Genomic DNA, 13,500 nt, shown 5'->3' with positions numbered 1-13,500 from the left:
TTTTTTTAAAGCAGAGGGTGTTTTTTCATTTGATATATTGTATGTTTAAATATTTAAAGAAGGACATTTTTGAAAGGCATTAACTTTTGTGAAAATCATTTAAAAAAAAATGCTGTCGCTGGTTGGCAACTTTTTTTAAACGTTGGCTGGGGAAAGAGTAAAGGTTTTATGTTTTATTACAGAAATAAAGAAAAAAAGGCTTTGTCCATTGCATATCGTGACATTTTACTTAATCTGTGGAAGAAAATCGAAACTGAGCATCAAGATTTGCAGTATAAATCTAGACAGGGTGGCTCCTCTAGTGGTTCATGTGGGAATTGCAGGGGTTATGAATTGACAAAAATAATCAATTATGAATAAATCATAGAATGTAAATAAATAATTTAAGAATACAAAATCTAAATAAAATACTAACTATATAATTTATTTGATGACTCTGCATGCATGTGACCTTTACACAACACTACACGATTGGTCGGATTTACCGCATGACAACACTCACGTGTGTTTCGTGTTTATTTTCACGCCCTCAGTTCCACGAATGCTTACAAATCTGTATTTTTATAACAGTTAAAGCTCTTATCATGTAGTCGTAATGTTATATTGTGTCATGTTCAGAAATGGATAAAAACCGCCCTGCTGAAAAAACCAATAAAACCATTACAGAAAATTCTAATTGTTTCCATTAAAATACCAATAGGAAGCATTAGCTTTTACTATTTAAAGCAAAGGTTTTAGGCCATATTCCATTAGAACCAATACATAGAACCAATAGAACCAATAAATACCATTAGAAACCAACAAAGACCAATACACTGTATATGTTTTGGGCCATATTCCATTAGAACCAATAAAATTCCCAATAAAACCAATAGAATTTCTGGGATGGTGTCTAATGTTTTTTTTTTAGCAGGGCTTATACCCCAATACATTGGTATTTAAATATTAATGCTTTGGTGAACTTTATTCTTGTAAAACAAATCATCTGACTTTTTTCATGTTTAAGTGCTATAATTGGGTCCCTGGTGCTTTTATCAACCTAGAAAATGTGAAAAAGATCAACCCAGTAAGTTCGTTTTGGTAAACCATTCTCTGCAAGCATGTGAAAAAATAAGTCTTTGAACTTTGCCTCCCCTTGTGATGTCAGAAGGGGATAATACCGCCCCTTAATCTGCACTATCCAACCACTGCACTGCCATTTAGTGCAGAGATCAGCTCATTTGCATTTTAAAGGACACACCCAACAAGGCATATTTTTGCTCACATCTACAAAGTGGCAATTTTAACATGTTATAATAAATTATCTATATGGGTGATTCTCACGAAAACTTGGTTTTAAAAATGTCAAGCATGAAAATGTAAAAATTGCTTAAATTTACTTTTTTTCCCACCAGACATTGAAAAACAAAGTCTGGAGTACATGGAAAGATTAATTTAAAAACTTTTACTTATCATTTAACACTTTTTGTAACATAATAAAAAAAATTAGTCCTAAAAAATCTCATTACCGCAACAGTCAGAAAACATCAACACTGACATATTTTCAAAATGACATGATAAACCTGAAAGAACATAATTTGGAGATTCTGCACATGCATTTAAAATCAAAGTATTATGCTTCTATTAATTAAATTAACATTTAATAAGCATCTGTTGCGGTAATGATAATCAAAATGTCGTGTAAGCATTCTGACAAGACAATATTTCAAATTAACTGTAAAAAAATGATCTTACCTGGTAGCCATCTTGAAGTAAGTGGTCCATGTGCTTGGTCACTCAAAATCAAACTTTATTAAAATTCTGTATGTGTGCTTAAACTGTTCTCAAAAAGTGTTGCGGAGGATGAGAACATCAGGCATGGACACATCATTTTCCTAATTTTTCTTCATTATTATTATACATGAATATTCAGTAAATATTTTTTCTGTCATCTAAAGAAGTCAAAACATCCATTTATTTTTTTCTTAATATTTTTGTGTTAATTTGATTAAATTACAACATAACGCATGTTCAAACACAGCCGGACACATTGCGGTAATGAGAATTTCAGCAGAAAATGAGATAAAATTTACAATTATAAATTCTTATGTTGAAATCACACATTGTGCAAGGTAGAACACAGTATTGTGTTAATTCTGATGCTTTTTAATGTTACTATATTACACATTTTAAAGCTAAAATCATTAGTGCCGTGGTGTTTCAATGGTTTTGTGAGAATCAGCCATATGGTATTTTTAGCTAAAACTTCACATATGTACTCTGAGGACACCAAAGATTTATTTTACATCATAAAAAGTCTTGTGAAATGTCCCCTTTAAAAAAATGTAAAAATATATGACTGATAAATGGTTTACAAATGTTAAATGCAACATACAAAACTTGGCTGAGAAAAGCAGAAACTCCAAAAATAACTCCGGTCATGCTCAATGAACAGATGTTCATTCTCTGGCAGCAGATAAACATACAAAAATATCTGGTCTATCAAGTTATAGTTTCGTTTATTTAGCAATTTATCAAGCAAAAATAACAAAGTATTAACATTTTACAATACAGCTTTCATTACATCATAAATATATAACGATTCAATTCAAGTGCAATCTATTCAATATTTTATACCACAGGCAAGTCAATAAAAATAGCTATGAATATAAAGTATACAAAGCATACAAACTCAGGAGTTCCTGTCTATTCCACGATCAGCTGTTTATGTGCTGGCCTCAGTTTGCCCTGAGAGTATGTGGGTCATCTGCTGATCTGAGACCTGCTCTTGCTGGCACAAACCCATGGCCTGGCTGAGACAGGCGGCCAGGAGGTGTTTACACTGAAGAATACAGAGAAAGACACACAAACATATTTCAATAAAAGTTTTAAATGAGATGGTCTTCAGTCTAACTGAAATGTAACAGCATACTTTATTACAATCCAGAGGGAAATGAAAAACAGGCTGAAGTTCATGGCACAAGTATTTATCATGTGCAAAGATAATGAATGCACAAAACATCCACTTTCAATTTAAGGTGAATACTGTACCTCGCCGAATGAATCTACTGTAGTTAAAATGGCTACACATTCATCACATAATTGAAAACTAAATAGGTTTACAATGATGACGAAAAAAGTTGGTTTTAAAGCTTCACATTCGAGTCTACAGTCAAGATGGGCAAGTCAAGTTGCAAATATGAGTCTTAAAGGATTAGTCAATTTTCTTTAAAAAAATCCAGATAATTTACTCATCACCATGTCATCCAAAATGTTGATATCTTTCTTTGTTCAGTCGAGAAGAAATTATGTTTATTGAGAAAAACATTCCAGGATTTTTCTCATTTTAATGGACTTTAATGGACCCCAACACTTAACAGTTTTAATGCAGTTAAAAATTGCAGTTTTAAAGGAATCTAAACGATTTCAAACGAGGCATAAGGCTCTTATCTAGTGAAACGATTGTCATTTTTGACAAGAAATATAAAAAATATGCACTTCTCATCTATCTCCAGTCATTTGACGCGCCAGCAATAAACTGCATTAAAACTGTTAAGTGTTGGGGTCCATTAAAATGAGAAAAATCCTGAAATGTTTTCCTCAAAAAACATAATTTCTTCTCGACTGAACAAAGAAAGACATCAACATTTTGGATGACATGGTGGTGAATAAATTATCTGGATTTTTCTTAATAAAATTGACTTATCCTTTAAGTCATTCTTTGCCTTAAATTTAAAGTACTTTATATCATGAAGACTTTCCAATTCAATTTATATTTGTTTTTTGAAGGTATATGAAGTCTTTCCAAGTTTGATGGTTCAGATGTATGTCTAGTCGCGAGTCACTGTTGTCAAAAAGTCACTCTTTTGATTGCATTTAGTCACAAGTCATCATATTTTGGAGTCCACAACCCTTGTGAGCCAAAAGCAACAGCCAAAAAAATTTGAAGAGATGAAATTTCCAGGATTTTGAGATTACAAAACCAGACCTATACTCCATCTGTCCAGACATTCGTAATCCACCACCAACCCAATAACAGCTACATGTGTTCTGTGCCGAGTTCAACTGGGCTGATAACATTTTTGGGTTTTGTTTTTCCGTTCTGAAAACACGGTTTGTTTTTATCTGCCACGAGAAGACAGGCTGCACATTCTCAAGATGTCTTCCAGCACATCAACTAAATGCTAATGGCATTACTCGAAGGAGCATAAACAAACAAGGAAACCTTTCCTTTTGGATCGCATGGGTATATAATGTATTTATTTTCCATTTCTGTTTAGTGATAATAAAGTGAGCGGTGCGATTCGGGTTGGTCTCCGGATTTACTTTCTCAGACTGGAGGACTAAATTTAGTCTCATCCTGTCCCAAGGGCTCAAAATCAGGCTGTGCATGCAACCACGGAGCGAAAGACACTGAAGTGCCTTTTGAACCGGGACCACATCATCAAAGGGCAGACGGTCAGCGGAGACCAGAAAACAAACAAAAACAGTCAGTACATAAGTGATGCAGCATGAAGCTGAAGAACAGAAAGAGAGAGAGACAAAACAAACACATTTGGTGTCCAAAGTCATTCATTCTGCTTATTTTTTCAAATGGTTATATTTTTAAATATTTTAATTTGGTGTGCAGCGTTTAATTGATCACAAGATGTTAAAGCTGAAAATCGCAATTTTTGTTGTCTGAGGCTATAATTACACGGAAATGATCTGAAGAGAAAAGTGGCGTTGGATTATCACTTTTTATGTTTTGGGGGGAAAACTGCGTGCATATGGTGACGCAAAAGTGTGTGATATTCGATGTAGTATGCACTCCAGGCGGCTAGGTGGCAATGTGAAGCACTGACACACAACAACACCAAGTCCATGCGCCTGCGTACGACCTTCTTGCTTCTTCTCCCAGGTCTCGTTCAAAGCCGTCTGGTTTGCCTCTGACGAATTGGCGCATCAACAATTTGATAGAGGTAATTAATGCATCAGTAATACTAGCTGTGAATATTTTGAACAACTGCTGGAAAGACTCTTGTATATATATCAGAGCTGCTATGGCAACTTGTAGGTCCAACATATGGAAAGAATAATCCAACATGTTTGTTGTTATTTTCCTAAACTGGCGCATGCCTGTGACTAAACCGCGTACGCGACGAGACTTTTGCGTTTCTACCCTTTGGACGGGAACGCGACGATAGAGCGTTTTTAAGATTTCCCCTCTGGAAGGTAGTTTCACTTTTTTGCGTTTTTAAGCCCCAAAAACACTGTCGCCATGTAAACGAAAGGCACATCCGATAATTTTTTTTATGTTTGCACCCTCGAGAGTTCTTGTGTAAACAGGCCCTAAATTAGAGGCTGTATACACTTGGCATTAACATGTGTTTTCGTCGATCGGATCACAAGTGGACGACGTTAATGCCAGGTGTAAACGGTGTTCAAAACGTTTTGAGCTCGTCCACTTTCGACCACTTTCAACCACATCCAGAGGTGGTCGAAACCACGTTCGATCGGATCGCTTTGGAGTTGCGGAACGCACATGTGGTTGAATGCGTTCGAACAGCCACACGCGACCGCCTTCTCTCCGCCCATTTATCTAATCTGAGGTATTAAACACAAGTTTTACGTCTTTTTGACTTCTGGCGTGAACATACGGTGAACAGCGCTATTATTAGCCTTTCATTGATAAAAATAAGCGGCTGATCTCCGTAGTTTCGTTTTGAAAGCGTGTGAAAGTTGCGCGATCCTATATCATCAATTGCGCTGAAAATTCAGAGAAAGCTCTTATACATACACATGTACAAAACACTGTGCAGCATGTTTACTTGCTAAACAAGCAGTGGACTCAGACATAAAATTAGTTTGCGTCCATAAACTCATAATTACTCCCGCTCGGGTTTGAATGACAGCAGAGAGGCTCGCCCACCGTCTCACAGACCACCCCCTCATAGTATTCAGCACAGAAGCGGTCGAAAGTGGACAAAAGAGACGGATTTAAATACCAGGTGTAAACGTAATGTGTCTCTCTCGTCCACTTGTGATTCGATCGACGAAAACACATCTTAATACCAAGTGTAAACAGCCCCTTAGTCAGTGTTACTGTCAAATTCAGTTTGCAGTTGCTGTGAAAATGACTACGTAATGCTTTTTCCTACCGCATTGTCTATGCCAAAAGGTAAAATATTAGATTACACAAACTAGATTCACTGTTTAGAGTTGTGTGAAACGCAGCGTGTTGAGGACATCTACTAGTTACCCATTGTGTAAACACAACAACAGCATATTTACGTATTCAGTGACATGTAAACAATTGCAAAAGTTTTTATTACAAGAAATATACAATATTAGTTAATGCCATTAATGGCAAGTGATTTGCGCGAGTGAATTAGCATAAATTTATCGTTATCGTCCGGTGATGTGAACGCTAATATAGTTATCGGTATAGTTAACGTTATAGTTGTCGTTATAATGTGAATGACCCTTAACAGTGTTGACATTCATGTAGTTTTCATTGAAATATCTAGAGGTGAAAATATTAAATAAAAAAACTTATAGCAGTTTAAGTTTGTTTTAACAAATAAAATAATGCAATACAGTATGTATTTTTATATACAAATTATAAAAATGTAATTATAAAAAGGCTCATTCTGGTTCTTCATTCTGATTGGTTGAAACACGTTCTAAGCCGTGATAAAATACCCTGGTAAACCCACGGTTCAGACCGCATCAGAAGTATCACTGCGCCACTGTTGCTGCGTACTGATTTATGAAAATAAACACCACAGTATTTAATCATTTTTTAATTTTTTTACCTTTGCACAATTATGGCGATATCCAGATAAATGTCAATAAATATTGTTGCGTCATTTCGTCAATAAAGAGAAAACGTTCTCTGAGTTGTTTTTGTCTTAAATTGATATTTCCGCTATTATCCCCTAGATGGCAATCTTACACAACTTAAACACTGACGCATTCACTCGACACAACAGCGTTGTGGTGGATTTAGCGTGACGTGTAAGTTTTGAATTGATGGCTCTGAATCTGATCCCTTACAAAAGTTCTTCACAAAAATGGAATTATCTCCGCTTTTAGCTGAAAATTTGAGAGGTGATAACTGATAAGAGAACAAATGAAGGTAGGATGAAACGTATTTTGTTGTTGGTGTTGTTTGAAAGTGGATGGACTGTTCTTTCATTTGATATTTTATGTTTATTTAAAGAAGATTATTTTTCTGTAAGGCAAAACTGGGTGGCAACTAAAAAAAAACGCTGACGGGGAAAGAGTTAAGCATGCTTTCAAGCATATTTGATCATCACTTCAATAGTTGCATGATATAAATGTTAATGTATATTTTATATGAATGGTGATTTACAAAATAAACACCACAGTCTTTAATCATATTTTTCATTGTGTCTTTGCTGCGTCTGTGTTGCTTGAGAATTGCGCTCTGTTGCAGCCACACTTGATTCTGAGGAACTACTTTGTTTGGCGGAAGAGTAATATGTGTACTAATATAATTACAACTTATTTGTGTTTCATTTTGTGAAACCCTGCTATGCATATGAAGTAACCGTTTTATAAACGCAATAAACCCCGCGAAGCAGCGGGGTTACAGTGCATTTTATAACGCTTCGCGTCGTGCCTAACAACGCCCCTTAGCTGTTATAAAATGCACTGGTATCCCACTGCTTCTTGGGGCTTATTGCTTTAATGTTTTATGCCAAAAATGCTAAAAAATTAAACTGGTTTTGATCCAAACTTCAAGTTAAAAAAATCACAAAAAGTGAGGTGTGTGTCAAATTTTATGTGTTTTTGGTTTGCTGCATACTCTTGTCACAAATTAAAAAATTACTGTCACTATTATTACTAATGCTAAAAGGTTTTGGAATAGGCAAACTACATACTTAGAGCTTTTTTCAAGATATAGTTTGTCAAGATTTATGTAGATTTATAATAGGATATTACTGTAATAACAACTTGGGCCCACCTGTGGGCCTGTGACATTTCAGAAAATAACTCTCAGTATGTTATTCATTCTTTTCTGACATTTTCAAAGACAATTTTATATATATGTATAACCTAGAGTCTCACGGTATGTTCACACGGGGCGTAATAATGGGTGACGTCAAGCGTTGCCGAACTGAATTGTGGATCCGTCGGTGCCATGTCACTGCCATTGCTCACCGCAGAAGTTGAACATTTCTCAACTTTTAAAGCGAGCAACGCGTGCGTAAGCCAGTCAGATCGCCTTATGCAAATAACCTAGACAGAGCCAGCCAATTACGTTTATGGAAGACCGGAGCATGTATTGTGGCCACTGTGATTGGCTGTTGGCCACGCTTCAGACAAGCCTTCCGACAATTGTTAATGATTTTGCCCCGTGTGAATGTACCGTTAAACCTTTTCAATGATATATTGTTTGTCATGATTAGACACGAATTAACCTGCAAAATATTGAAGTAAACGCAGGTGTCCCGTACACGGGACGGCATCAGTTAAGGGTTAAAGTATGGATCACTCAATTATTTTATGATTCATTTGATAATGAAGGCTAATTTAATTTACAGCCTTTATTAGCAAATCCTGTTCTCTAATGCTCACCTATAAATAATGCACAAAGATATTCAACATTATAATGCATTCAGCAAATGATACAAAATGACAGCGCAGACCCACAAATCAACATCTCTGTCATCTAATTTCATTATCAACTTTTATGGATGTGTTCGTCTGAAATGAAGAAACAAAAAGAAACGCAAAACAAAAGCCAAACTTTTTTGTGATGAGGGTATGTGTGTGATCTTTGTTAGTGCAGCTGCGTGAATGTGTGATGAACAGGAAGAGGAAGTGACCTCACCATCAGACTCTCGTTTCTCCTGAGAACAGAGAAGGAAAAGGCGGGGCAAGGGCAGTAGTGACAGGACGCGTAGCAAGTGTACAGACACCCCGATCCTCCTAAAACCTGACGGGTAAGAGAAACACACAGAAGCAGAAGTGAATATGAGTGCTGTGCTTCAGTCAGAGCTCAAATCTCAAGAGGACTTCAGCTTACAAGAACACAAACATAGCTTTAATAGAGCGAAACGCTTCATACATGTCAATCAGAGCAGAGAAATGAACTTGAGGGACCTTTTAGAGAATAAATCAAACTGAAATCACGTATAAACATAAACAGACATCACATCAAAATAAGTCCTCCGCTTGTCAAAAGAAATACATCTTTTTCTCTTTTTAAATTCACGGCTATGAGAATACTTAATGAATGACATCATCAAAATGAAACACAAAACGCAAACATACAAGCCAATCAATCTCGTCAATGAAAAAAAAAACTGTAGTAAAAAGTGCTTTTGCACACAGATTTCTACTTTTCATTATAAGAACAACCCTAATAAGAGGAGGTACATTCAATGCTGTGCATTAGGATCCTGCGCCATTCATGACAAAAAGCCTCCACACATTTAAAGTATGAAAAAATTGGAAATCTAATTTGCATTTTGCACTCTACAGCGTCCCAGAGAGGTTTTACTAATGTGTAGATGTGAAACCGGCAAGGTCATCGAATGTATTTGATTTTACCAACGCTCTTAAAATTCGTGTAGCAGTTGGCAAGTGCATTTACCATCCTGAGACATCATATGGGAATAGTGTTTTGCACTTAAAATGGATCTGTAAAATGACTTCATGTTTGCTGGTTGTTATACAGCCATACATGAGACCTAATGATGTTGAGATTGAGTGCATCCTGTGACCTTGTCCAAATGAAAACCTTTACAGACATTATAATAAAATAGTGTAGCTATTACTTTGTGCGTTTTATAACAGTACTGTATGTTTGGGAAGCAGTTCTCATTTTACAAAGCTTGGAAATTTTCGCTGACACAAGAGACAGTGACCGTTGCTTTCACAAAGTCAAATTTAAGACTTTTTCAGACCATTATGAATTAAATGTAAGACCTATATCACGACAATGAAATCCAATTTTATAGTCCAGTGTGCAAACCTCCATGTGTTTTTTTTAAGACCTTTTATCTTTCATGACAAAAAACAAAAATTTATTTTCTTGGGGTGGGAAGAGACACTCATAGAAAATAGCCTTTTATTTAACTGAAATCACAAAGTTTTAAAATGTTTTTTCCTGTATAGGTTAGAGTTCCTTGGGGTAAAAATGACCCCAGAAATGAAAAGAGTGATTACAAAAAATATATAAATTTTTAATGATACAAATAATATATACATTTTTTTGTTTACCTCCCATCTATGCATTAATGCAGTATTTTGGGAGATATTAAGTACTTTTGTACCTGTTTAGCACTCAATTACAGGTACAAACTACACCATTAGCTTACCTGTAAAATATCAAATTTTTATGAAAATCTCACATAAATTATGATCTAAATTTGATTTAAATTGTTTTTAGATATAGATTGGTATAGATATTATGTGTTAAATTTGGTCATCTGGTGTTTAGAAAAAAACAAAAAAGAATTACAGTTTAGGAAATAAATCATTTTGACCAGCAGAGCACCATAGAGACCCTTTTACTGGATGTGGCCAACTTCTCACATAACTATACTTTATTGATACATTTTGTGAATTTATGTTTATATAAACATTAGAAAGGACATTAAAATACATATTATTTCAAATAGTAGATTTTTTGTAGTTTTTGATGCATTTTAAAATGTCTGTTTTTACAAAATGCCACAGAAATTTGACTGAATGTAAGGCCCTGTTTATATTAGAGCATTTGCGTTTTAAAACGGCATTTTAAAATGAAAACAATCCTCGTTTATATTGGCATTTTAAAAAGAATCTTCATCCACACTATACATGACCATAAACGCATGAAACATGACCAATCACGTAACTGGGCATGTGCATAAAAGTGTAAAATAACTTATTATTACTCTAATAATAGCTTACCTTTGCGCATTTATGCAGCCTAGGGGTGTGTGATATTGACAAAAATTCATACCTGGGTCCGTTGCTGGCAACTACAACAGACACTATTTTTGAACCTATAAAAATGTGTTTGGGAAAGTCTTATACTGTTCTAGCTCCCCCCCTACAACATATTAATATGATTAACAGGTTAATTTTGATTTTACAACTAAACAGAAAGGTCTTTATGATTTAAAAAGAAAGCATTCAAGGGAACAGTAAACGAACTTGAAGCAAAAATAAATATCAGCAAATGCAAACTTCAATCAAACATAGTAAGAGATGAAGTATAGCTTTAGCCTACAGAAATGCTTATTGCATTAATTTCTGAAAGTGTGCGAGGTCTGTGCACGTCCTCCGCTAGCAACACAGAAATAGTTAAAAGCGCAAGCGGCTAAACGAGCATTAAATATTAATGACGTTGAGTTTATTGTTTTTATTCATTTATATTCACAAAACTTATCAACAAAACATCGATTAAAATTAAGAGACAAATTATCTGAAACGAAATTCATTTTAAAGTAGAAAACAAAACTTAAATTAAACTTGAAAATAATGTCTGACCCACAATTCTCCCTTCATATTGGCCTTTACAACGCCCTCTATGGCGTTTAAAATTACAGTCTATCTTTCGTAATAAGCTAACTAAATTTAAACAAAACATAAACACATTACAACAATATTCAAACCCAACAATACTCAAACATAAATATAAAACAGACATTATCTATAAGGATACATGTTAAAACAATCCGATATAGTGTTTATAATAGCTGGTTGGTAGATGTTTACTATTTTTGTCAAAACCTCTGTTGCAAACCTCCACTTTCCTGAATAAAATAATGTTTACTTTGAAAATGATGCGCTGTCACGTTAACATCAGCTGTTCGTTTACATAAGACTCCGTCTACGTTCATTTACACTCAGCGCAACGTCTGAGTTCTCAAACTAAAACAGGGTCTTCAGCGTTTGTGAACGAATCCGTTTATGAGGGTCGAAAACGGTGATGTAGTGTAGATAAAAGGCGTAAACGTAGCAAAAGTAACGCGTTTTAAAGGATAAACACATTAATGTAAACACAGCCTGTGTGTGTGTGTGTGTGTGTGTGTGTGTACCTGGTAATTATCACGTTGTGAAACATAGGAATACCAGTACATTTTGACCTCGTGGGGACATAACAAGCTTATAAATTAAACAAAAAAAATGTTCCTTGAAAATCTAAGGTAGCAGAAAGTTTTTTTTGACGGTTGGGGTTAGGGGAAGGGAATAGAATATATAGTTTGTACAGTATAAAAACCATTACGCCTATAGAATGTCCCCACAAAACATGGAAACCAGAATGTGTTTGTGTGTGATTGGGCATGTCTTTTCTATATTGCATTTGTGCTCTACCAGGCCTACTTTTCTCTGTTGAAATTTTCAGATTTATTCTAGGTGCATTGATTTTTTTTTTTTTGACAAATAATGAGAATTTTTTTTGCATTTCACATTAATTTTCAATTGGGGTCATTTTTACTAGCCTGGCTCCGCCCTCCTACGTGCTTCCGCTTAATTTTCATTTCGCTTCAGTACAATGTCTGGGACTGCTGTGTATAGTTTTGTTTTCTCCTGCAAAAATGGGGATGGCAAAGAACGATGACGTTGAGGTTGTGCGTCAGTTTGAGTTGTAGTTCAGTAATGGCAGTGGAGAAAGACGTGAGAAAAGCTATTCGGTCCGTTGTTGCAAAACTGCCGAATATACAGCAGTTAAAGCCGGAGCAAGAACAATGTTTGCTAAGTTTTGGTTGTCTGATTATTCTGACTTGTTGTTTCCGGCCGGTTTCGGTGCATGATATACGTCACGACCACACGTTAGCGATCACCTATGGCAGAACCTGAGTGACTCTGGGCAGATCAAACAGTTTTAAACTTCAACAGAGGACCCTCTTTAACTGAAGTAACGCTTTGCAATGGAGCGTGGCCAGACTCTCTGTACAAATGAAATGAATGTACGAGAGTCTGGTTGGACCAGGCTACATTTTTACCCCCAAAGGGCCTCTTTTGGTAAATTTTTTTTTAGAATCTTTAGAACGACTGAATCAAGCCCAGGTTTTTTATATGAATATTGACAGATAGTCTAGAAAAGTCACAAAATCTTATTCTACTGAGATGAAGGAAACCATTTTTTTTAACTAAGAGAAGTGGCTAGGGGGTAAGATTGACCCCAAGGGACTTATTAGGGTTAAACAATTTAGGGTTTCACTAACAATTATTTTGGTAATTGATAATAATTATCAATTAATTTGATATTTTTGGTAATAAAAATAGACATAAGTGGGCAATAGAAATGACAATAAAAGTCCAAAAAGATTGGCCATCACGTGATTCATGGAGACTTCAGTTAGTTCCTGGAAGCTTATAGTGAGCCATTGAAATACATTGAATTAGAGGCAAATAGCTGTGAATTTTGTTAATTAATAGTCAAGAAATGCATTGATTTACAATATTTATATATCCCACAAATAGGTTTAAGTAGTATTTTTATAAAATTCAATAAAATCCCCTAATATGACAAGATTATTATGGTCAGCTGCTGGTTTGTGCCTTGTTAAC

The 13,500-nt window shown here is 35.2% G+C and overlaps 1 protein-coding gene across 2 annotated transcripts in view; it reads right to left on the bottom strand.

Annotated features, from left to right (window-relative positions):
* Window positions 1-2,481: 2,481 nt before the first annotated feature.
* zswim7 (zinc finger, SWIM-type containing 7) overlaps window positions 2,482-13,500 on the bottom strand; it is a 49,296-nt gene continuing 38,277 nt past the window's right edge. Inside the window, exons 5-6 of one of the 2 annotated variants that reach the window (XM_055200563.2) lie at window positions 8,822-8,926; window positions 2,482-2,821 (exon numbers count right to left, since the gene is read on the bottom strand). In XM_055200563.2, coding sequence (XP_055056538.1) covers window positions 2,705-2,821; window positions 8,822-8,926 — 222 coding nt within the window. In that variant the 3' untranslated portion in view covers window positions 2,482-2,704. Of the gene's footprint in view, window positions 2,822-8,519; window positions 8,695-8,821; window positions 8,927-13,500 lie in introns of those variants that run through there. The other variant, XM_055200565.2, reaches the window with a different exon arrangement.

This window comes from Misgurnus anguillicaudatus, chromosome 22 (genome assembly GCF_027580225.2).
Source record: "Misgurnus anguillicaudatus chromosome 22, ASM2758022v2, whole genome shotgun sequence".
Taxonomy (NCBI): Eukaryota; Metazoa; Chordata; class Actinopteri; order Cypriniformes; family Cobitidae; genus Misgurnus; species Misgurnus anguillicaudatus.
The sequence above is the reverse complement of the archived record's forward strand: the minus strand, read 5'-3'. Positions and strand labels throughout refer to the sequence as shown.